The 22437-nt window shown below is 41.4% G+C and overlaps 4 protein-coding genes across 6 annotated transcripts; 2 read left to right on the top strand and 2 right to left on the bottom strand.

Moving 5' to 3' along the window:
• The first annotated feature begins 782 nt into the window (after positions 1 to 782).
• mlnl (motilin-like) lies at positions 783 to 2950 on the top strand. The gene is made up of 5 exons (XM_071516528.1): positions 783 to 821; positions 1384 to 1514; positions 2221 to 2322; positions 2523 to 2628; positions 2818 to 2950. Exons 2-5 carry the CDS (start codon positions 1395 to 1397, stop codon positions 2823 to 2825), a joined length of 336 nt encoding a protein of 111 aa, XP_071372629.1. The 5' UTR covers positions 783 to 821; positions 1384 to 1394; the 3' UTR covers positions 2826 to 2950.
• A 522-nt stretch (positions 2951 to 3472) lies between these two features.
• On the bottom strand, positions 3473 to 11707 carry LOC139641915 (retinol dehydrogenase 12). Of its 2 annotated transcripts, XM_071516569.1 has the most exons (8): positions 11061 to 11198; positions 9876 to 9964; positions 9246 to 9300; positions 8901 to 9140; positions 8241 to 8330; positions 7898 to 8086; positions 7140 to 7249; positions 3473 to 4636 (listed from the first exon to the last, which is right to left on the bottom strand). In XM_071516569.1, exons 2-8 carry the CDS (start codon positions 9906 to 9908, stop codon positions 4457 to 4459), a joined length of 897 nt encoding a protein of 298 aa, XP_071372670.1. In that variant the 5' UTR covers positions 9909 to 9964; positions 11061 to 11198; the 3' UTR covers positions 3473 to 4456. The 2 variants fall into 2 exon arrangements, with proteins under 2 accessions (XP_071372670.1, XP_071372669.1); XM_071516568.1 differs by lacking the exons at positions 9246 to 9300; positions 9876 to 9964 and having other exon boundaries at positions 11061 to 11707.
• A 3934-nt stretch (positions 11708 to 15641) lies between these two features.
• Positions 15642 to 18393, top strand: aqp7 (aquaporin 7). Its single transcript, XM_071516570.1, has 6 exons — positions 15642 to 15902; positions 16951 to 17077; positions 17168 to 17305; positions 17441 to 17559; positions 17701 to 17918; positions 18163 to 18393. The coding sequence occupies exons 1-6, from the start codon at positions 15765 to 15767 to the stop codon at positions 18359 to 18361; spliced, it is 939 nt and encodes a 312-aa protein (XP_071372671.1). The 5' UTR covers positions 15642 to 15764; the 3' UTR covers positions 18362 to 18393.
• Positions 18394 to 18410: 17 nt separating this feature from the next.
• Positions 18411 to 22339, bottom strand: tpgs2 (tubulin polyglutamylase complex subunit 2). 2 transcript variants are annotated; one of them, XM_071516572.1, is made up of 7 exons: positions 22201 to 22339; positions 21953 to 22032; positions 21747 to 21834; positions 21398 to 21538; positions 21139 to 21243; positions 20848 to 21011; positions 18411 to 19939 (listed from the first exon to the last, which is right to left on the bottom strand). In XM_071516572.1, the coding sequence occupies exons 1-7, from the start codon at positions 22274 to 22276 to the stop codon at positions 19721 to 19723; spliced, it is 873 nt and encodes a 290-aa protein (XP_071372673.1). In that variant the 5' UTR covers positions 22277 to 22339; the 3' UTR covers positions 18411 to 19720. The 2 variants fall into 2 exon arrangements, with proteins under 2 accessions (XP_071372673.1, XP_071372672.1); XM_071516571.1 differs by having other exon boundaries at positions 18415 to 19939; positions 21139 to 21252.
• Positions 22340 to 22437: the final 98 nt, after the last annotated feature.

Below are 22437 nucleotides of genomic sequence, written 5' to 3'. Positions count from 1 at the left end.
ATAAATGTCACATTGTGTAGGATATTACTTAAGAGAGGAGAATTTATGACTGACCTCATTGGACAGATAGTCTTGTGGATGTTAGCAGCTGCTTTTAAAATAATAGTTATGGAACTGAACACAAATCCCTCTCTCTCTCACACTAAGTGGTCTAAATCATTTAAGCGCGCAAGTGCACGCGCACACACACACACACACACACACACACACACAGCAGAATTTGGGTCAGTTAACTTTCATTTCACCCAAATCAAATATTCAATTTGTAGATACAAACTAAAGTCACATAATGATGTTCAAACTTTGATTCTCAACAAGTACTTCAATATTGTTGAATTTTGAAGGAAATTCATTTGGTTAATTTATCCTAAGCAGTCCCAGTCATATACGCATGAGTAAATGAGAAATACTATTGTTCTGTGAGGCCATCAACCAGTTTGAGCAATAATCCACTGCATCACCTCAAAAGCAACCCAAGCGTGTAGAATGTATACATTATACACTACACACAAACCACTGGATCATTTCCAGACACCACTGGACTGCGTGTCATTCAGGGAATCTTGTCAAAGGCCTCAATACAGTGTGGACAGCTTACTGCCCTAATAAAACGTCGGATTCCAGAGGAATATGTGTGTTTCCATGGGTCTGGAGGAGAGGGCTTGAAGGAGCCTGTTGAGGAGCAGATGTGAGGGAGGACAGTAAAAAGCCAGGGATCAGGAGAAGCCTTGATATAAAGGCTGACTGGGGCAAGCTGACGCTCAGACCGGCGCAGCACTGCTCATCTCAAAGCACACTTCCCCCAGCAGCTGACACAGAACGTGAGTACAGCTTTTTCTACTTCTCTCTCTCTCTCTCTCTCTCTCCGTCTCTCTCTCTTTCTCTCTCTCTGTCTCTCTCTTTCTCTCTTTCCCTCACCCTCGGTTACTCCTGTCCTCCTCGGTGTCCTGATTTTCTTCTTTCACCTTTGTGCACAGAGTCGTCTTAGTTTTGCAACTATGGCTGGTTCTCTCCAGCTTGTTATCTCTCCTGTCACTGGGGCAGTTTGCTGTTTATGACTACTACTCTCGTTCTCTCTCTCTCCCTCTCTCTCTCTCTCTCTCTCTCTCCCTTGCATAATAACATGGGGTTCCCTGTAACTCTTTCTCTTCTACTCAGTCATTGTTTCTGGCACACACGCTGCATCTCATATCAAATACTGTATGTTGACCTATTTCGGGCGCTGAAAAAACATTTCCCACTCTCTGTGAGTGGCCTGGCCTCAATGCCACTCACCCCTGCTCATGTGTATGGGCATGTGTGCATATGTTTGTGTATTTTTTTGTGTGTATGTAATGTATGCTGTGTGTGTGTGTGTGTGTGTGTGTGTGTGTGTGTGTCCAGGACGGAGCAGAATGAGCGTGCGCGGAGCAGCAGCTGGTTGTGTGGTGCTGGTGTGCCTGGTGGCCCTGCTGGCTGAGAGGACAGAGGGGCACATCACCTTCTTCAGCCCGAAGGAGATGATGCTGATGAAGGTACGCAGTTTTTGTCTGATGACACAGTATGCAGCAGTAGGGCTGGGCAAGAAGTCTTTCAGCAGAATCATATCGTGATGAAATAATGATATCGAGTTACACAATGATACACAATTCTGTTGTGTAAATCAACGATCCAAAGCTAATACTAACTCAAATTTCACAAAATGAGATCTGAAACAAATTAGGGACTATTATTTGAGAATTAGAGTTTGATCATACTGTATTCAATTGTTCAATGCATGGTGATTTTGCCTATGTTAACAGATATTCCTAAATATGAATATCAAAATATGTATTTATGATTATCATGATATTCATTTTGTCCATATTGCCCAGCCATATACAGAAGAGAATGACAGGAAAGATGGGATGATATTGAATATGATGATGATGAATATGAGATTCAAACTGTCAGAAGTTGCCATGAGTTCCATCCTTTGCAGGTTTTGTTAGGTTTGTAAAGCTAACAAAGTTAATAAATGAATAAAGTTATTAAAAACTCCAGTGGTGGTCCCTTGGTTTCGCTGCCAAATCTGTACATGGATAAATTATTGATAAGGGATGAACATAGAGATCATGGCTCTTTATATGTCTATCAAGTGAAACAATGGCTGGAAGTTGTAATAGTCTATTCAGTCTTTTAACAGTATGTCATTGGTGTATTGTGTGTGTGTGTGTGTGTGTTTGCGTACGTGCACTACAGGAGCGGGAGGGTAGGAAGGGCATGGAGCCTCGGTCAGAGGACGGTCAGTTTGAAGAAGCCATCATCCAGAAGCTTCCTCAAGTGGAAAGTGGTGGAAATCCTGTAAGGACACATACACACACACACACACATACACACACACACACACACACACGCACACACACACACACACACACACACACACACCCCTTCACCTCCCGTTTAATCATTGTTTTCATTTAGCTCATTGTCCAAAGCATTTCCAAACTCCTTTGTCTCCTGCCTGTGTGTGTGTGTGTGTGTGTGTGTGTGTGTGTGTCCAGGACAAAACAGTGGAGATTGCTGTCCGTCTGTCGGCCAAGCAGCTGGATCATGTTGCTCCTGTGCTCGAGGAGATCATCCATGAAATAGTGGAGGAGCGTGAGAAAGGTAGAAGTATATGAAAGAAGCAGCAGTCGCATTCGTTGAAGAAGCTTCTGAGCTGACACACACACTATGGCCTTGTACGTTCACTATTATCAAATATAACAAATACAAGTCTCCACAGTGATAGTGCTTTTATCATACGTGTTCTCTCACTATCTCTGTCTCTCTCTCTCTCTCTGTCTCTCTCTACAGCGAAATAGTGAGACGGAAGACACTAGGAGCTAGACGCTGCGTAAACTCTCCCATCAGCACTGAATGCACAAATGCACCAATTTTATTATGTTTCCATGAATCAATCAATAAAGGGAAGTGATTGTGTCACTCAGCTGAATTTCTGTTTTGATTCAGCCAATTCCCTGCTCCCACCCCGGCCACAGGGTGTCAGCATCTCTTAGAGGAAGCAGTCTCTCATCGCAGTCACCACCTGCCCACATCTTAGTCACTCACTGACCTTATCTGAGGTCACAGGACTTTGTTGAAATGACGAATTTCTTCCCAGAAAGAAGAAGCAAACAATGTGGATATGCTGTCTGCGGCAAAGTATGTGCTCTCCGATGGGGTTCAAACTTTTATAGTGTGTGACTTGGTAGGGTGCAGATGTTGAGTGTAACTTAGTGTTCTGAATAGAGGAATATTGATGGTAGTGTGGGTCTAATTCAACGAAACATCGGTCAAAGAAGCTGCCCACTTGATAAACCCAATGACTTGCCTACACACACTCATCTTGAAAGCTAAAGTAGATAGCTGGTGAATGTTGTTGCCTGTCTTATGGTGCTGTAGGTTTATGACAGTATAGCCTCATGTTTTCTATGTAGTAGTAGTACACTCTCAGTCAAAAGTTTGGACACACCACATTTTCTTTATTTTGATTATTTTCCACATTTTAGAATAATAGTAAAGACAGCAAAACTTATGAAATAACACATGGAATTATGCAGTGACCAAAAAAAGTGTTAAACAAATCAAAACTATCTTATATTTTCACTTCTTTAAAGTAGCCGCCCTTTGCCTTGATGGAAAGGCAAAGGCTTTGGAAAGAAATTCATACATAGGCATCAACTTAACTATTTATTTATTTGTCTAAACACATTTCAAGCATTTAAGCATAAGCCTTTAGATCAAAATGGCTTTAAGAGAATGAAAAACAGTACATTCAATCAGGTGTGTCTAAACCTTTGACTTGTAGTGTATCATTCTGTAAACTCTGAATTGGGCCTCTATATGAATGCTCACCTTGGATTATGGAACAAGGGATAGTAACATCATATTCTGTGTATTGATAAATGCTATCCATGCTCTGACAAAATGATTGCTGGTAAAACTCACTTTTCAGTTTAAGTTATTAGTCATCTCTGGCTGTTACAAAGTAGCATCATTTTAGGAAATATAGTCACCGGTCAGTCATTGTGTTTAAAATACTGAGCAATGATCATCAGGTAACATTCATTTTTGATCAAATGGATATATAGGGTTTTTGAAACCCTTCAAATGTAGTATTACATACAGTACTGAATGTCCAGGAATACATAAAAACAAAAGGCAACAAGACCAATACAGAGTGCATGTTCTTGGTGGTTATAAAAACACTAAAAGACATATTTCATTTGTAATATTTTATAATTATTTCCTTCATGAAAACATTCTATTTCAGGTCCATCACATTGCAAAATACCTTTAACAAAATGAATCAGAAATTTCAACTCAAGATATCGTTTACTGACTTTACCGATTCTTAATTTGCGTTACAAAACTTTCTGTATGGCACTCAACACTTGTTTTTACCATAGGAGGATGGAATTTGACCCCAATCCTTGTCCGCCAGATAATTGCTTCAAAGCTTTGATGTCAGCCTCTCGCAGATCTCAAAGTCCTTGGCTGCGAGGGCAGTGTCACGGGCTAAAGGGGCAGGGAGAGCCAGGGAGCAGTCACTGTCAAAATACTTCCCGGTGATCCCCTCGGTTTCCTCGGCTACCGCACAGTAGATGGTGCTCACCGCTCCCTCCTCTGCCGACTGACAGGGAGACAAGGACGATGGAGAGGAAGAGGAGAGGTGAGCGAGGGCGAGAGTACGGTCAAAGAAAGGTACACGCATATCTCTACAGTGTCAAAATCACATATGCACCCAGGCAAGTTTGAATCCCCAGACCGAATCCCTCAACAACTGGTTGTACCGATTGGTCCCAGGCGTGAAAGTGTATATGAATATGAAGCAGGGCAATTCTGCAAAGAGTATACATGCTTAACAAACCCTTCCTTTGATAAAGGTGGAAAATGTGTACTTCTGCAAATTAACAAAGTTTAATTGAAAGGAGTGATTTCTATGTAAATCCTCTGTTCTGTATAGTCCACAAAGTCTTGCCATAAAATGCAGTGTATTACCTCCTTGCTATTGTGATCAGTTCAATCTATAGTAGTTAGGCTCATTCCTATAAAGTCCTTTGAGACATACTTTTGATAAAGGGCTCTATATATAAATGAACCTGAACTTGCTGATTCAGGATGGTTGTTCAAAGGGTAATGTTCAGTGTCAAACAATCACTCACTCAATAGGTAGATAATGGCAATAACACTCCTGGAGTTAGGGGTTAATGTCCCGCTAGGTCTACCCATGAACACACACACACACACACACACACACACACAGAAACAAACATCTAAGAGCCTTCTCAGGTTTTCACTGGATCGGTTCCTAGAACAAAGACTAATGACTGCTGCTCCAAGTTCCAATGTTTATTTATGTCAGACTTTCAACCATGGAAAACGAATACAAGCTGTCCCATTGCAGAACATGTGCTAATATTTAGACAATATGTTCTCCAGAATTTTCCAGTAAGGGAGCTGTTAACTTATTGCATTGAGTTTCAGACATTTTCATGGTGCAGCAGTGAGACAGATAGATGCTGTATGCAGATAATAAAGTACCTGCCCATTTCAAGTAAAACCACAACCTCATTTGTTCTCTTCCTATTGGTCTCCTATCTGCTAAGATCGAAACAACAGCATGAGAAAGACAATGCCATCCATCAGGTATTGGTTATGGTTTAAAACTACATAGTTCCTGCCCACATCCGCCCTGCCCACATATTTCCAGTTTTGTGGCCATTCCATTCATTCTTTCAGTCATTCTTCACAGAGCTTTAATTACCTAAGTAAAGTATAAAAAATAGTCACACATACTCAGTCCCCCTAGAAGTCTACTCAAATACTAGTATAGGCTGTAACTGTGAACTATTTTGAGATTTTGTATCCTGGACTTCTTGGTGACTTTTTGGTGACTTCTTACAGTTCTAGTAAAATGTTCTGTGTCCTCACGCATTTATCTTACACTGTTTGAATATTTGGAACCACACCTTTATAGTAGCTCATCAAATTTTCGAAACCAGTTGCAAAGGTTACATCAAAAGAAAAATTAATTCTAAAGCAGAATACAAATACAGCTTTTTTATTCCTACGATCTTTGACAGTTTGATTGTCAGTTGATTGTCAGTGGAACAAATCCAGCTTCATCAGTTGAAGACGTTGTAGATTAGAGTTGTGGCTCTCTTGTTTCTAGCTATGGCAAAAACCTGTTTGTCCTCATAGACTGAACTGAACTGTGAAACATGATAACATTGTTACATTCTTTTTTCTGTCCAGTAACTGTTTGGGTTATGCTCAAGCCATTCAAGTGTGAATCCATGTCACATTATTTCCTCATGATGCCTTCAGTTGCATCAAAATGGCCATTGTCAACCAAACTGCTATTAGTTTGCTGCCATAGTGTAGTCTTCCTATTGTGATTCAGCTGTTTTCAGAGTAAGATAATATTGACACATCTCATGCCAATGGGCAACAAATGGTTATTATTAAAACAAGTATAAGTATAAAGTATAAATACTAGAGCGATGATAGAACGCATCGCAGAGGTTCAGGCATCATTTGCTCTCAAGACATGGAGGTAGAAAATCAAGAGGTAAATGTACTGTTGTGCAATCATGGGCTTAACAGCAGCCCTTTTGCTGATAAGAAAGATGCACAGATCAAGAATTTATATGAAGAAGTGAACACCAGAACACCACCTTTGCTTACCACATTGTGATTGTGTTTATTACATTTTCGACAAATGTATGGTCTTCCATTGTTGTTGATTATTTAGTTCAGAAAATTAGCGTTAAAAATTGCTGTTAGGCTAAGAACGTTATATAAAGTTATATGATGTTGTCATGACAACTGAGCCAGCAATGGGGTCAAAGTTCAGTCCAATTTAAGTCTCAGCGATTGGCGCAACGTCCATCGCAATAATGACAGATCGCCCATCACAACATGTCGTTGAATGAATGTAACTTTTTAACCCTATCACTCAGTTGGAAAAACTGGGGTAACTGGGGTTATTCTAGGGTTGGCATTTTTGACTTTAACAGGTTACATTTTCTAAACATAAGAAAACGTCTGAATGAATGAAAATGGATGATATTAACAAATGGAATATGCAACAACAGTGATTAATTACATTAAAATGTGAAAAAAGCACTCACCTTGAAAAAGAAGATTCCAACTAGGTTGAAAATGGATTGCATAATAAAATTGTAGTGTCTCATCATCTCTGTCATGACAACACCAGGGTGGACCGAGTTCGCCGTGACACCTATCTCACACAAACACGTGTGCACACACACATATACACACACACACACACACACACACACACTGATTATAGAGCAGACCAGACTCAACAATGTCCCAGAGTTCTCTAAATGTTGCCATTCCTTGTTATCTCATCATTCCTGGTCTGTATCTTTTGAACTGACTCAAAAGGGGAAAGTCCATTTCTGCTACAGTACTTTGCTGTTGAGATAGATTCCGTAAGCACTCACATACAGGATGTGCTTTTTATGGAGTCAGATCAGAGACAGACACTAATCCAAAAGCCAAAAATGTTCTGTGCCTGTTTTTATACATCTTGCACATCCACAGGTGTGATCAAGCCTCTATCGCTTTCTCAATCAGCAGTCTTCATCTCAAAAAAACAGACTGCTAGATTGAAAGGTTCCTCTGAAGTCCTACAAGGGTCCTTGAGAATACAACACCAGCAGAACCCCTAAAGGTTCCTTGAGGAACCCCACCAACCCTAGCTTACTTATATACTTAGATACTTATTTGCTCTCTTAAAGTCTTTGTGCAGCACTTCCTCTAAGAACCCAAATGTCCCCTGCAGGAACCTAATGAATAGGACAGGCTCAAAGAAAGAAAAGATTGAGTAAAAACCATAGTAATCTTTTTGATTTTAGCCTACCTGTGTTCTGTAGTCTGCGTGCTAGCTCATTGGTACAGATGACGTTGTGCAGCTTGGTGTGGTTGTAGACGACGTCGAATTTGTAGGTCAGGTTATCTCCACGGAAATGAGAGAAGTCCACTTTACCCTTCCAGTGGTTGACTGAGGAGACGTTGATGATACGCGCTGGGGCCGAACTCTTCATCAGGTCTGGAATGAGATAGAGACACATAGAGACATGAGAGAGAGAGGGAGAGAGAGAGAGAGGGAGAGATGGAATATCATGAAAATGAAGGGAAGTCATGTAATGCAACTGTCCAACATTTTCACATCAGATAGCCATACAGAAGGACCACAGTCTTACCCAGCAGCAGTCTGGTGAGAAGGAAGGGTCCCAGATGGTTAGTGGCAAAAGAAACTTCCAGTCCATCTTTGGTTATCCCCCTAGGTAAGCCTAATTGTAGAATTATAAAGAAGTGTGTTAAGATTAAATGCGTATGCATGCACACATACACACGTACCAAACACACATACAGAAATGTCTGTCTTGAATTATTTGCCCCAATAATCAGTAACAGGAACTTTCTAGGGTGTCAGTGTCAAACTCCCTCTTTCCTTTCTTTGTTAGAGAGTCAGAGACTGTAGAGGAATCTCTGGCTCTGTGATGCAGATGTGTGGCAGATGGGAAAAAAATGGGAGAGTTGTGCTTGTTTGTGCAGTGAGTGAGTGCAGCAAGAGAGAGCATACCAATTTACTGACTAATTTAAAGCGGCACTACGCAAGACGTTCATGTTGAAATATACCCAGCTTTTCAGCCTACATCACAAAATGGGGCTGCAACAGAGAAGAGTGTGCCACCCGCACTAACTGAGCCGCCATAGATTTGCCCTCTTTGCCCAAATGAGGTGTTGGATATGTTCACTGCCAGGAAATCTTCCCCAAGGATGGGAAGTGATGAATCAAAACTTCAGAGAGAATACAAACTGTCTGGCTGTCCACTTCTCTGGCCACAGCTGATCCTCACCAGATACCGCAGCATTGTTGACAAGGATGTGGAGAGCCTTCTCCTCCTCGTTGATCTTCTTAGCAAACGCCCTGACAGAGTCCAGGGAGGACGTGTCCACCAGACGCAGGTGAACATCTGTGTTCCCTGCTCTCTCTCGGATTTCCTTCAGCGCCGCGCTCCCCCTCGCCTCGCTTCGACAGGCCAGGATAACACGGGCTCCGCGACGCGCAAAGTCCAGAGCAATGAACTTCCCGATCCCTGGAAGACAGGCAGACGGCGGGAAGTTAGGCAAAATTTTCTAGAAACGTTTTCTGGAGGGAATGGGAGAAGGAAATGAGATTCATAATAAAAGATTAGCACTACTTGTGTGAAATGTCCACAGCAGAAAGCAATCAACAGGTGCTCTTCGGAAATGGTACTACAAGAAAAACAAAAAACAGTTTGAGGCACTCTGCTGGGATAGCCAAGTGAAAACCCTTTATTTCACATTGGCAATTTGAAAAGTTAAAACTGACTGACACATTTCAAATAATTCCTTTTCAAAACTGTGGTGGTTGGGTTCTGTGTTAGGTCTCCCCATCTTGAGACACCTGTTATTACAGCAGCAATAACCTGTAGTTCTTAGAAAATGATCCTTACTTAAGTTTCTCATGAGTGTATGAATCAATCTTTGTTGATCTGGATATAGGACGAACCTACATAGTTCAATGCAGGTTTTATTCTGGATGCTGTTAAAATACTAAATACCCTCTCAAGTAAAACAGATAGGAGGCTGGAAAGCTTCTTAGCATCTGATGTTAGAGATAGAAGGGTTGGGTGCTCTATTTGTGCAAAGTGTCTATTTATTTAGTAATGAGGAAAAAGAGATCCAAGCCTTTATTTGATTTGGCTGTTCATATGAAAAACCGATGAAGGCCACGAGGCCTGAACAACTTGGGTATAGTTTTTAAACTTTTCATAATTAATAGCCAAAAAGAATAACAGCTTTCTAACCTGTGTAGGAGTGCCTTGGGGCTCGTTCCTCATGCAGGGTTGGTGTGAAGCAAAGCAAGAGGGAAGGAAGTAGGAGTGGGACTAGGCAGCTGATAAGAGAGTGTAAAAAGAGAGAGATATTTTTTTTTTCCAGATTCATCATGAACCTGGCTCAAGCTACTCCTGATGAAGAAACAGTTTAATTTTTAACCTTCCCATTATTGTTGAATGTTTAACTTCATGACTTTTCTGGTTTATTTTCAGGGTTGTTAACCCTCCTGACTAATTTCCTTTTTTTTTTTATTACTATTGACTAACTGCTATGTGTTACTTGCTGATGTTCTGTAGTGTAAACTTGTGTAACATTTGCAATTACAATAATTTGTTATGGGTTTAAATTGCTCAATCTGACCCTAAACATAAAAGATGTCTGTTAATTTAGCAGGGTTAAGATGGTCAGTAGAGAGACAAAGTAGCTGAGGCCTAAACTTGTGCAACACTTTAAATTAGGCTACAATCATTTTTTGTAATTGCTGGGTTCAATTTGACCCCAAACATAAAAGACGTTCGTTAATTTTAACATAATGGGAGGATTAATTAATACCTGAGTGACTTTCATAGAAGCTCACACTCTGAAGCTGCTTAGTTCAGCCAAATTGTTTAATCTACACTATAATCGCGAGCTGTACAGAAACTAATTAATGAAGCCAACATTCCTCCATTCAGACCAACATGCTACAGCAAAGTGCGGTACCAGATTAGGCATGTGTAAATAAAGAGCATAATATGTTTCAGCCTACTACATCTTAAAGAGGACGATAGTGCTACACTGTGCGATTAAACTCATGACTCGGACTCAGCAGTTATGACATCAGGACAAAGAGTGTCTCCTTGTCTCTCCAACTTGCTGTAGCTTTGTGCTTGTCAGTTATAAATGCTAAATGTTAGAAAACGAGAACGAGAAAACAGTACACAGTACAGCACCATATTTAACATTGCCATATTCAGCCTATCATTATGTTTCATCTCCCTAAGGAAAAATCCCTGTTTATATAACCCAGTTTACATAGGACTAGATTAACATTTTCGTGAGGGTAAGTTTTTGACAATTACGATGAAGCCAGTCAAACATTTCCAACGCAGCCGTGTAGCCTATAAATATCCAACCTCAGAATGAAAAAACAAACAAAAACTTGTCCAACCAACCTGTATTGGCGCCTGTTACTATTGCTGTTTTTCCTTTCAGCTGCACGCTGCAGGCTCGCGGGTCCCAGGAGCCTCTCCGCTGTGAGCGCGTTACCAGACACAGCAGCACCGTGGAAATTGCCCAGAACGGGTGGCAAAGGATATCTGTCCAAACCCAAGACATGTCAGCCTCCTCCGAGCTCCAGTCATAAGCGACCGCGACATAGAATGACAACCTGCCGGAGTGAAGGGGTGGACATGCAGCCGCTTACTTACTACACACACAGCAGGGGTGTGTGTGTGTGTGTGTTTGTGTGTGTGTGTGTGTGTAATAGGTTACTGTCAAACACCATAGCGACTGGACCACAGGCAATAACCCAGGGGGTGAAAAATGTAGGTATTTTCAGTTGCTAAATAGCCTACGTCGATATGGTCCAATTTGAGAGAATTTATAACATTTTCCGGGGAAAACATAAAAAGTAGCCTAATTATATCCCCGAAACAAGCATGCTGACGGGGTGACAGCAAGGCTATATCCCCGAAATTCCCCAATCCTCAAAGGCCCCGTAGTCAAATGTAATAAAAAGCCATTCAATAATCACACAATAAGACTCCAGGGTTAATCTTCCCAATTAAATTGGTTGTAGGCTATGTCCCCACTATTTTAATATCGCCAAATTTCACAAAATCCGGTCGGATCTGCATGGAAATTGGTGTGCATGTTCCACACAAAGGTTGGAACAAGATTACTAAGTTTCATAGCGATTGGTGAAATTCTGTTTGAGTTATAAGCCAAAATGTCATAGGCCACGCCCACTCTCATTAATGACGACCAAACTAATTCAAAATATCTCAAAAGATTTTGTAGGCGAACCTTGAGGGTCCTTATGGCAAATTTGTAGAGTACGGCTAGGTGAACATGCATACCATGTTTCGGACAAATGATACAGATACAGCCCTTTAAACTTTTTATTTTTGACCTTTAATTATATCGCCATCATCTGGCTGATGGGGGTAATATTTCTTGTGGATCTAATTGAAGCCATACTAGATCATGGTGCAAAGTTTCATGGCTCTAGCATTTACCATCTCATGGAAAATTGAGCCCAAAGAGAAAAACAATAACTAGGATGCTGTTGGGCCGACAGCAAGGGTATATCCCCGAAATTCCCCAATCCTCGAAGGCCCCATTAAGTCAAATATAATAAAAAGTCATTCCATTCATTCCCCAATAATAAAGGGTATGTACCTTAACTATTTTTTTTTAACGCTCAAGGGGGAGGTGGAACAAAGGATTTGCAGTTCATTGTTTGCGCGCAAAAGCGCGCGTCAAAGGCCCAGCCTATATACATGGGAAACACCCCCGCCTCAAAGACCGATGTCCATATAAGGTCATGGGCATCACAGGTGTCTCCTCTCGCTGGCGCAGACTCAACAGGTGTCAATATCCACTGTGTCTAGCTGTACACTCAAAATGCAAAATCTGGTTGGATCTGTATGGAAATTGGTGTACATGTTCCACATAAAGGTTGGAACATGATTGCCAAGTTTCATAGCGATTGGTGAAATTCTGTTTGAGTTATAAGCCAAAATGTCATAGGCCACCTTTCACTAATGACACCAAACTTCAGATTTTGACTAGGACATGGTCCGAGAGCATGTGTAGTGAATTTCGTGCAATTTCATCAATTGGATTAGGAGATACAGTTTTCTGGCCTTTGTGGCGCCTCCTATTGGTCAATATGTGCACACTGTGCAAACACTCACAAATATACACATACAAACACACAGTCTGGTGCTGCCTGGCTGACAGACCAACAGGTAAACAGCAAGTCAGTGCATCAACCAACTGTTAGGCCCTATGGTAGAAAAAACATGCCCAATGCAGAATTATATTTAATTTTCATAAGGGCTTCAATGATGAATTAATGGACCACTGCAGTTCAGAGTCATTCATAGGCTGCAATAAGCCTGTATCCAGCTCTTGTACTGATATGGCTTAAAATGCCTTTGCATTAGTTAAATATTGATTATTCTCTTGATTGAATGACTGATTAGTTGACTGATTGTTTTTGCTGGAAATAAAGAATTTCATACAGTATATATATATATATATATATATGAAATTCTTGATTCTCAACAAAAAGAATGAAGGCTATATTTAGAAATCAAGAATTTCCAATAGCCTTCATAAAACAAAGAATAATGCACTGGAGTAGAGTTATGATGGTCCACCAGAGGGCAGCCACACACTCTCATACATGAACTGTTGATGATCTTACTAAAGCACAGAACCTAACAGGTTTGCAAAGTGAGCCAGAGGACACAAATGACAGTTTCACAACAAGACTGGAAGATCTGCATCCCACTGCCAAAATGCTCAAACACAAGGGGAAGATTGTTATTTAGCAAAACTATGATCTAAATGATATGTCCAGAACAAGAGTGAGAAGATGAGGAGAGGCATGATTGATCCTCCAGACTGGCACACAGCCATGACATTGAAAATAAGTTGAAAATCTGTGGAAGGAGCTGAAAATGGTGGAAAGTAACTAAGTATTTTCACCGGCATTGTTATGAATAATTTTGGGGAATTCTATACTTTTCTACCTCCTTTGTATATTTCAGTATTTTTAATGATTTAATTAGTTGTGGTTGTACCTCCAATGTCTTTATTGCCTGACTTGTTTGTGTTGAGAGAACAACAGTGGGAAAAGACAGCTTTACCATGTTTACTATGCTTTTATCCTTTAATATTACTAATGTATGTGCAGTGGCATTAATTATACTAATATCTTGTCTCCACATATATATCTACTTTAACTTTAAAAACTATTACTAGTAACAGCTATATACATATTATCATTTTAATTAAGTAGAATTTTCATCGTAGCCTATTACTTTATTTCATCATAATATCATGGTTTTAATTAAATAGAATTACTTTATTTCATCATGGTATCATGGTTTTAATTAAGTAGAATTACTTTATTTCATCATGGTGTCTACTGCACAAAAACAAAGTGAAACAAAATTAAGACAAAGGTCTAGCAACACAACACTATTGCACTTGTACTACTGTTTACTTCTTTCATCCCTGACCTGAAATATCCATCTACAGGTTTTCCCCAACTAACCTGACACTACTCCTTACTATAGCCTTTTTGAAATGTATGTTTTGAAATCTCTTGACACTAGCATTTTAGATTTCATTTTCTGAATAATAATAATGTCAATGTCTCTTTAAGACAAAGTTGCGCTATTGCATCAGAGTTGCCTTTTGTATAACGTTTGCACAGAGGACCTTTCACCGAAGTGACAGCCAGTTTTTCAGAATGAGATTTTCATCAAATGTGTATTGACTTTTGTGGATGCCTTTTGTTTAGTGTCTTTCTTTCTTTCTCTATTTTATTATTTTACTTTCTCTCTTTCATGTGAAGCTGCCTCACGTGTCATTATATAGGGGTTCTTGTTTGGATATAAAATGATTTTTGTTCCAGAGGTACTGTGGTCTTTTTATGTATCTGATGACAGGCTTGGCAGATACTGACAAGGAAATTTCCACCAGACAGAGCGAGGTCTGCCAGATCAATAGTTGAGATTACACTTACTAGGACCATTATGTTTAAAGTGAAAACAGCAATGATTTAGATGGGATAAGCCTATTTGGATCTGACAGCAAACTTCTGAAAATTTCCATTGTGAAATCTAATCAGATAATGTCTTTGTGATCATTTGACAGGTAAGTGTAGCTTTCTTTGTGATCAATCAGCCTACTTTGAGTAAGACTGATTGTTTTTTTCCGCTCTCCTTCTGTATTCTCTCAAAGTTTCAATGATTTAACAGCACAGTTAAGGAAGTTTCTGTATTCCGGAAAAAGCATTAGGCAATGTGGTATGCTCTACTGTCGACGAAGACGAAGAAACACGAAAGGCAACTTTTTTTTTTGTTATCTCTCCATAAAACATAATTTAAAGTCAAGGACTTTGGAAACTGAGCCATGTAGGAAGAGGGATAACCATGACAAACCTCACAGAGGTGGATGTATCCTTGTATACGGTTACTGCTCATGTAAACCCGTGGATCTTGCAGATATGCATTCACAGATAAACCATAAAAACTGAAACATAACATCCACACTGAGCCATATATAGAAAAGGGACATGGTACATTTTGCAGAGTATGTAATATCCACGTTTAAAAACTCTTTCTTACAGATATGCATTCACAAAAAATAAACAAACACTTGAAAACATTGTTAATCATACCAAGCAAAAGAAAATTTCTCTGTAGCAGGGCAGATTGATTTTTCAGCCTTCTTCCCTATTGGCCAAGTACCCTCTTCAGACATTGAAAAACTATTGGCGGGTGTGTATGACTGTGTATATGTAAGTGTGTCAGGGAGGAGGGGGTTGGGTAGAGGCTATAAAATGTGGACAAGCCCAATGGGGTACAGAGAGAGAGAGAGAGAGAGAGGGAGAGAGAGAGAGAGAGAGAGAGAGAGAGAGAGAGAGAGAGAGAGAGAGAGAGTGGAGAGGCTTGAAAAGAAGAGGGAAAACAGCCATAAAGAGACTTGTTTGTGGACTACTGGTTGAATAGGGGAAGAACCTCATAAATTCTTCAAGGAACTGTGACAACCTACAAAGGAACCTAAGCTTGAGGTTTTTGTAAACCAGAAAAGCCATCAAAGAAGGGGGGGCAAAAGAAGACAGAGAAGAATAAAGAATGAAAGACTTGGTGCAGTCAGTAGAACTGGGGGCCCCTCAGCGGAAAGGGGGCTGCAAATCTCGACCCAAACTCCGGCTAAAGAATGAACTTCTCCGTGTGGGACTTGCTGAAACCCTCTGCACATATGTCATGATGGTAAGAATTCATCACAAACACATGATACTCTAGACTTCTATGGTATTTGTTGGAATTATGTGTGATATTACACTGAATTTACACATGGCTGCAAAAAAAATAATGTCTCCTAATTCCATCATTTTGAAGATTTTTATTTGAGATCTTCCCTCTCAGTGTCGAATACTGTGGTATTTCGAAGAGCCATGTGCCATTGATTATGAGTGTCACACTCTTGACCCTCTGATAACATGATCGTGCCCTCCTCTCCTTTCCCACACACACACATAAGCGAGCACGTTGCCCAGTCACATGGCAGGGTCAGCGGGTGACGATTGGTGGACTCAAGGGCGTGAGCCAGGAAATCAAGTGTCCCCAGTGGGAATGGTCAGTGGCAGTGGGCCACATGGGGAGGGTTGCAAAAGTCACATGCTATCCACCTGTTACAACAAACCCTATACTTAGAACCCTGGACACCATACACACACACACTCTCTCTCACACACACACACACACACATTGAAGGCATTCACACAAGCATGTGGGCAAACACACACTGGACTTTTGTCTTCACGTGGAGTATTTAAAAGGTTTAGCTTATTGGCTTATACACATACAGTGTGTGTTGCTGTATTTGTGCTTGGGTAATTAGGCTAACTACTCTGTTAACCTAAATACACACGATTCCTTTAAGAGGAAGCACATTTTTTTCCCCGTTTCCTGAATGAACGGCCAGAGTTTCTGAAATGTCAGCTGTTTTCACAAGGGCCATGGTCTCTTTCACTCAACGTTAGAATTTAAAAGGAAACAGCTCAGCTTCTCTTAGGGTTTGAGCTTCCTGTACAAAACGTTATCTGTTCACTTGAATTCCGGCTGTCTGAGTAAAATACTGTTTTGGAAATATAAGATTTAGCATCACTGATATTTTCCTGTGTTTTTCCTGTTCGTCATTGCGTGAATGCCTTTCCCTAATTAGACTGTCTGGAAGTTTCCCTCTCTGTAATTTGCTTGTCTATAATCACCGTCTGTGTGTGCTCACCTGTCAATGATTGGTCCTCTGTATGTCCAGGTGTTTGGCCTGGGTTCTGTGGCCCAGGTAGTGACAGGACAGGGGGCGTTTGGACAATACCTCAGCATCAACCTGGGTTTTTGTCTGGGTGTCGCTATGGGAGTGCACGTTGGAGGGAAGGTCTCAGGTATGACAGCCCAACACTTCCATACCATGCTCTAGGCTTATGGAGGAAAAAATCCTTATCCCAATCCATTTTACTGTCTTTCTCCATCAGGGGCCCACATGAACGCAGCAGTGTCATTCACAATGTGCGTGTTTGGTCGTCTTGCGTGGAAGATGCTGCCTGTCTATGTTTTCACCCAGCTGTTGGGGTCATTTCTGGCAGCGGGGACAATTTATGTGATCTACTATGGTGAGGGGACACCGCAGGCAGTGACCACTATCATGAGAAATCCTCTTTTTCAGTATATTTTACCTTGCCCCTGTTGTCTTATTATTTGTGGTCATACCTCTAAGACTATCTTGCCAACATTGTTGCTGTCTGCAGATGCCATATATGACTACAGTGGAGGGAATCTTACTGTGACTGGTGCGAGGGCCACAGCTGGGATCTTTGCCACCTACCCTGCACCGTACCTCTCCTTGCAGGCTGGATTCATTGACCAGGTTGCCATGAAATTGGATTATAGGATTACCAGCAAACTACAAATCATTATCATCTGACAGATACCACGTGATGCCTTTGCTTTCTGTATTGGTTTAACATTCATGTTCCTATGTGTGGTGTTTGTCCTGTGTGTTTGCCAGGTGTTTGGCACAGCCATGCTGCTGCTGTGCCTGATGGCTCTGTCCGACCAGAGGAACAAGCCGGCGGCAGCGGGCAGCGAGCCTGTGGCAGTGGGTCTCCTGGTGCTGCTCATTGGCATCTCTCTGGGCAGCAACAGCGGCTATGCCATCAACCCCACCAGAGACCTGGGACCCAGGGTCTTCACTGCCATAGCAGGCTGGGGGACTGACGTGTTCAGGTACACAGGGTTGATGCATTTGTTTTGGGGGAGGGTTTGATGCTGCTTGACACTACATGTTAAGTTTGTTAGGGGTCAGTATTACCGTAAAACACCTCTGGAAAGTATTAAATGACCCATGTGGTTTGTCCACACATTCCCTTTGAGAAGGGTATACAAATTGTAAAACATTTTCCTTTCTGTGATAGTTTTGTGGGATATCCCTTTAAGTTTCTATCTGTTCTCTCTGTCTTTCTCTATGCAGGGCTGGGAAAGGGTGGTGGTGGGTGCCTGTGGTTGCCCCCCTTGTAGGAGGGGTACTGGGTGCGGGGCTGTACAAGGCCATGGTGGAACTGCACCACCATTCCCCCTCTGATCAGGGGGGAGAGCTGGCGGAAGAGCCAGAGGAGGAGACTGCCCCTCTGGAGAAAAAGAAAAGCATCTGTGCTGATGTGTGTGTGTAAGACCCCCTACTATGTGATGTGTGTATGTAGCTACGTGGATGTGCACATGCAGCTGAAACATTCCATGACAGCAAAAGTGAAACATAGACCAAAGGGACATTGCTTAGATAGGGGATGGATGTTAGGATTTATATGGAAAAACTGGAATTTGATTGAAAACTCCAGTTTTTGTTTATACAGGGCAATGATTCTAAAAGTTACTTAACTGACCTTGAGTTACTGTAACAAACTGTAGCACGGATAAAATATATACAATGTTAGATATTTTGGGCCATGGTGCTGACTAACATCTATGGCTGATTGTTAAAATTCCTACGCAGGGTGCCTTTCTGTACGTCCTGCACTCTGATGCCTACAGACTTGCCAGCCATCAGTAAGCTAAGCACAATCAGTTGTAGGCAAAGCTACAGAATTCCTGTGTGCAGAAAAAATGACAGAAACAAACTCACTGGCTTTTCTCTCACATTCACATTATTGAGGCAACAGCTGACATAACCATGGAAGAAACCATGAATATCATCTGACATAACTGAAGACCACTGATATGAGCTCAAAAACTATAGTGTGCGTAAAAATAAATAAATACACAATCACTAAACATGGCACTTCAATAAACATACATATAACTTATGGAAAATAAATTTAAATCAGCAGGGGCTGGCCCCTCAAGGCTTGAAAGTACAGCAACACAACCAAAGAAAATATACATGTTCATCTCCCCCACAGTCCAGCACACAAGAGCTCGGACCAAAGGAGCGTACATGCCTCTTGATTAACTTCACAGGGGCATCAAGATACTTACATCCTATTCATTAAAGTCTAGATTCAATTGTTGATGTCAAAAGCAATGTGCTTTTGACATCAAAAGCTCCAACTGGATAAAAAAAACAACTAATTTTGAGGCCAAAATGTCACTTAGAATATATCTTTATGATATCAGTCCATCAACATGTAATCATTAGAGTAGATATAATTTTGAGATCATAAAACTTTCCCACATTTTTGGATCATGTTTGTGATGTTGTCATGGAAGCGCTCTATGAGGAAATGAACTGCAGCAATAGGCTGGCCACTGTGTTGCCTTAATTACTGAAGCCTAGCTTGTTGATTTATTGACAGTCCATGGTAATATAACATTTTGTGGTTCAGATTTGCAGGCATTTAGCAATGAAAGGTAAACACAAACAATTCCTTCAGGTCGCTTTTAGCCATGCAGGACACAGCTTCCCAACCTGTTAGACAGCAAGCTCTTGTGGAGTGTAGGGCTGCTAACACACCAAGTCCTCCCATTCAAAAACTGCTGCTCTTCGCTTGCCTTGCTTTAGCTGATTGAAATGTCTTCATTGGATGGGGACCGTCTCACCGCCTTGCCCCACTGTGTCTTCCTGTGCCGCCTTGGCCCTTGGCAGTGCCCCCTGTGCCGCCCTGGGCTGACTGCTTCTTCTTGGGGGCGGGCGCCTTGGTTTTGCCCTTGAAGGCCTTGGTAGGGTCCAGCTTGTTGAGGTGGGAATCTCCAGCAGGATCAGCCAGGCTGAGCTCACTGCTGAAGGTCAGGGGCTGGTACAGCGACGCCCACTGCTGTAGAAGGAACAAGAGCAGACAGTTTAAAATTACAATACGCTATGTAGTTATGTAGAAAAAAAACGTCCCACCACAACACAATAACCATTTGAAATTTGCCAAATTCTAGCTTCACTCAGTGTTCTTGAGATCAAATTTTTGGTTTGAAAGATTACAAATTTTCTCCTCAAAACTACATATTACTACTTCAATGGTGATTTAGTGCCTGAGTCACACTGTTGCTTCATCCAGCAACAAGTGAGTCCTCGTGATCCTAGCATGACATATCATTTATGAGGCAGGGCTAATCATCACAGCACTGTGGTTAAAAAAAAACCCCCACCTTGGATGTTCTTGAGCACTAATGGCAAAGTTGAACACTGTTTGGCATGATAAACATACAGTGTAAGCCATTCAGCTTTGGACTGATGTCTTTTAACCTCAGGCAAAATTGGTGAAATGCATTAGTATTCAGTTAAAAAGAGACTAAGAAGCAAATGCACTGAAATAAGACTGTTGTGAGGTCAGGACTAAAGGACCGTCTGTATTTTACCTCAACATCTTGATTAGGGAGACTGCATTTATGCTTTGTGTGAATGTCTTAATCTGAATACATGTTTTGGCTAATCTTGTTAAAGTGTTACAGCCAACATTGTAGTATACTGTACAGGGAATAGAGTAAATAAAATCTATTTTATATACCTTCAATGGCTATCAGTGTTATTAATTATGCATAAAACATTACAACATTCATGTATTTTAACTAAATGTGGTTTAGAGAATTCTGTAAGACTGGAGAAAACAGAGAATGAACAGAAACAATGTAGAGTTATAGCCGGAAGTAGAAACTGAAGGCGTTCCAGGTGGCATTCAAACCACAACACATTGATTTTAAATGGGTGATTAGGGCCTGGGCCACTTGCTACCTTGGCCTGAGGGCTTGGGCCATATGGGGTGAAGGCATACTGCCACTCAGGCAGACCCAGGTGGGTGATCATCAGTCGGTAGTAGGAGGTGAAGGTTGGCGTCAGATAATGCCAGCACAGCGAGCGGTCCAGAAACCACATTTCACTCTGCTGGGCCACCACACCTGGAAAACATACACGCATGCACAAACACCCACACCTAAATGAAATTTTCATAGTTTTGAGGAATACATTGGTGATGATGGGAATGATGCAAAATAGAAGTTGTAAATATGGCTGTGAACTGAACACCTGGGCTGCAGTTTTTGTAGACCAGGCACACCTTGCCATTCCCACCACAGGAATCCAACTCGAAGACACGGCTCCGGGAATCAAAATGGGGCGCAGCAGGACCACCTTCTGACCCTGAGAGACAGCATTAATGAATCTTGACTACATATTTACTTTCAATCACAGTTTTATCCATTACCCTTCTGACAGACTTAACAGAACTTATAATTATGTTATTGATGAGTTAGGCCCACATAAGGACCTGGCAGGTGAGCTTTACCACAGTCTGCGCTGTTCTCCTCCCAGTCCAGGTCAGCCAGTGTGGGTGCATTGGGTAGAGAGAAAAGTGATATCGACTGGACCAGTGGGCGCAGTCTAGCCACACTGTTAATCATCATGCAACCCACCGGCACACACTCATCTGAAAGACACACCCACACCCACAGTGTTATGCTCATATCACAGACCTAAAGACCTGTGATTGTTTAATGGTTTCATGGAATTCTAACAGTGAAATTCCAATATTTCAATGTGGATTCCATTGGTAAGGTAAGTGAAGAGCCTTGTGAGGGTTTCTATAATATTATTACTGACAGATAAAAAAAGATGTAAGTAACGATGCCACCTACCGTCTAGTTTGACGCTCCAGGTTAATGTAAATCCATCAGTTGTCAGATAGAAATCTCGCAGGTCCTCTGGCAAAATGCAGGTGTTTTTCTGAAGAGGGAACACATGGGTTTTAGTACTTAGAGCGACTCCAGACCATACCATTGACTAAAACCAACGCAAACTTTTAGCTTCTTGCTGTTGGGTAGAAATAGATGTTATTTCTCACCTGTTCCCATGACAGCAGACATCTCTTCTCTGCAGGCTCCCTCTCTACGAAACGCACGTCCACCACACCAGACATGTTCTCTGGCAGAACAGATTCAAGGTTAAATAGTATAATAAAACAGTTTAGGTATTACTTCCACTGCCATACTTGATAATTTACTAGTGCCAATACAACATCAATCCGTTTGCTAGCTGTTAGCTAAACTGACGTTGTTGTTAGTGTCACAGCAAGCACAAACAGCTACGCACCAAGTATTCGAGTAATGCCAAGTGTCAGCCTTTCAGCAACACCTTTAAAGGCTAAGCCCTCTTTGGTCTCTTCCATTTCGAGGACTGGAGATCACAAGAGAACAGAAAAACCTTGATGCATCCTCCGCTCTGTATTATGCGGCTTCAGACAGCTGCAGCTGGCGAAACACAGACATGGGAAGCGTAGTTTTACAAGATAAATAGTGTAGTTCTTATGCAAAATGGACAGCTATTTCA

This window comes from Centroberyx affinis, unplaced genomic scaffold (genome assembly GCF_046629955.1).
Source record: "Centroberyx affinis isolate AG114_WGS23_722 - 3 ecotype Tasmania unplaced genomic scaffold, CSIRO-AGI_Caff_v1 ptg000409l_1, whole genome shotgun sequence".
NCBI classification, from domain to species: domain Eukaryota; kingdom Metazoa; phylum Chordata; class Actinopteri; order Beryciformes; family Berycidae; genus Centroberyx; species Centroberyx affinis.
The sequence above is the reverse complement of the archived record's forward strand: the minus strand, read 5'-3'. Positions and strand labels throughout refer to the sequence as shown.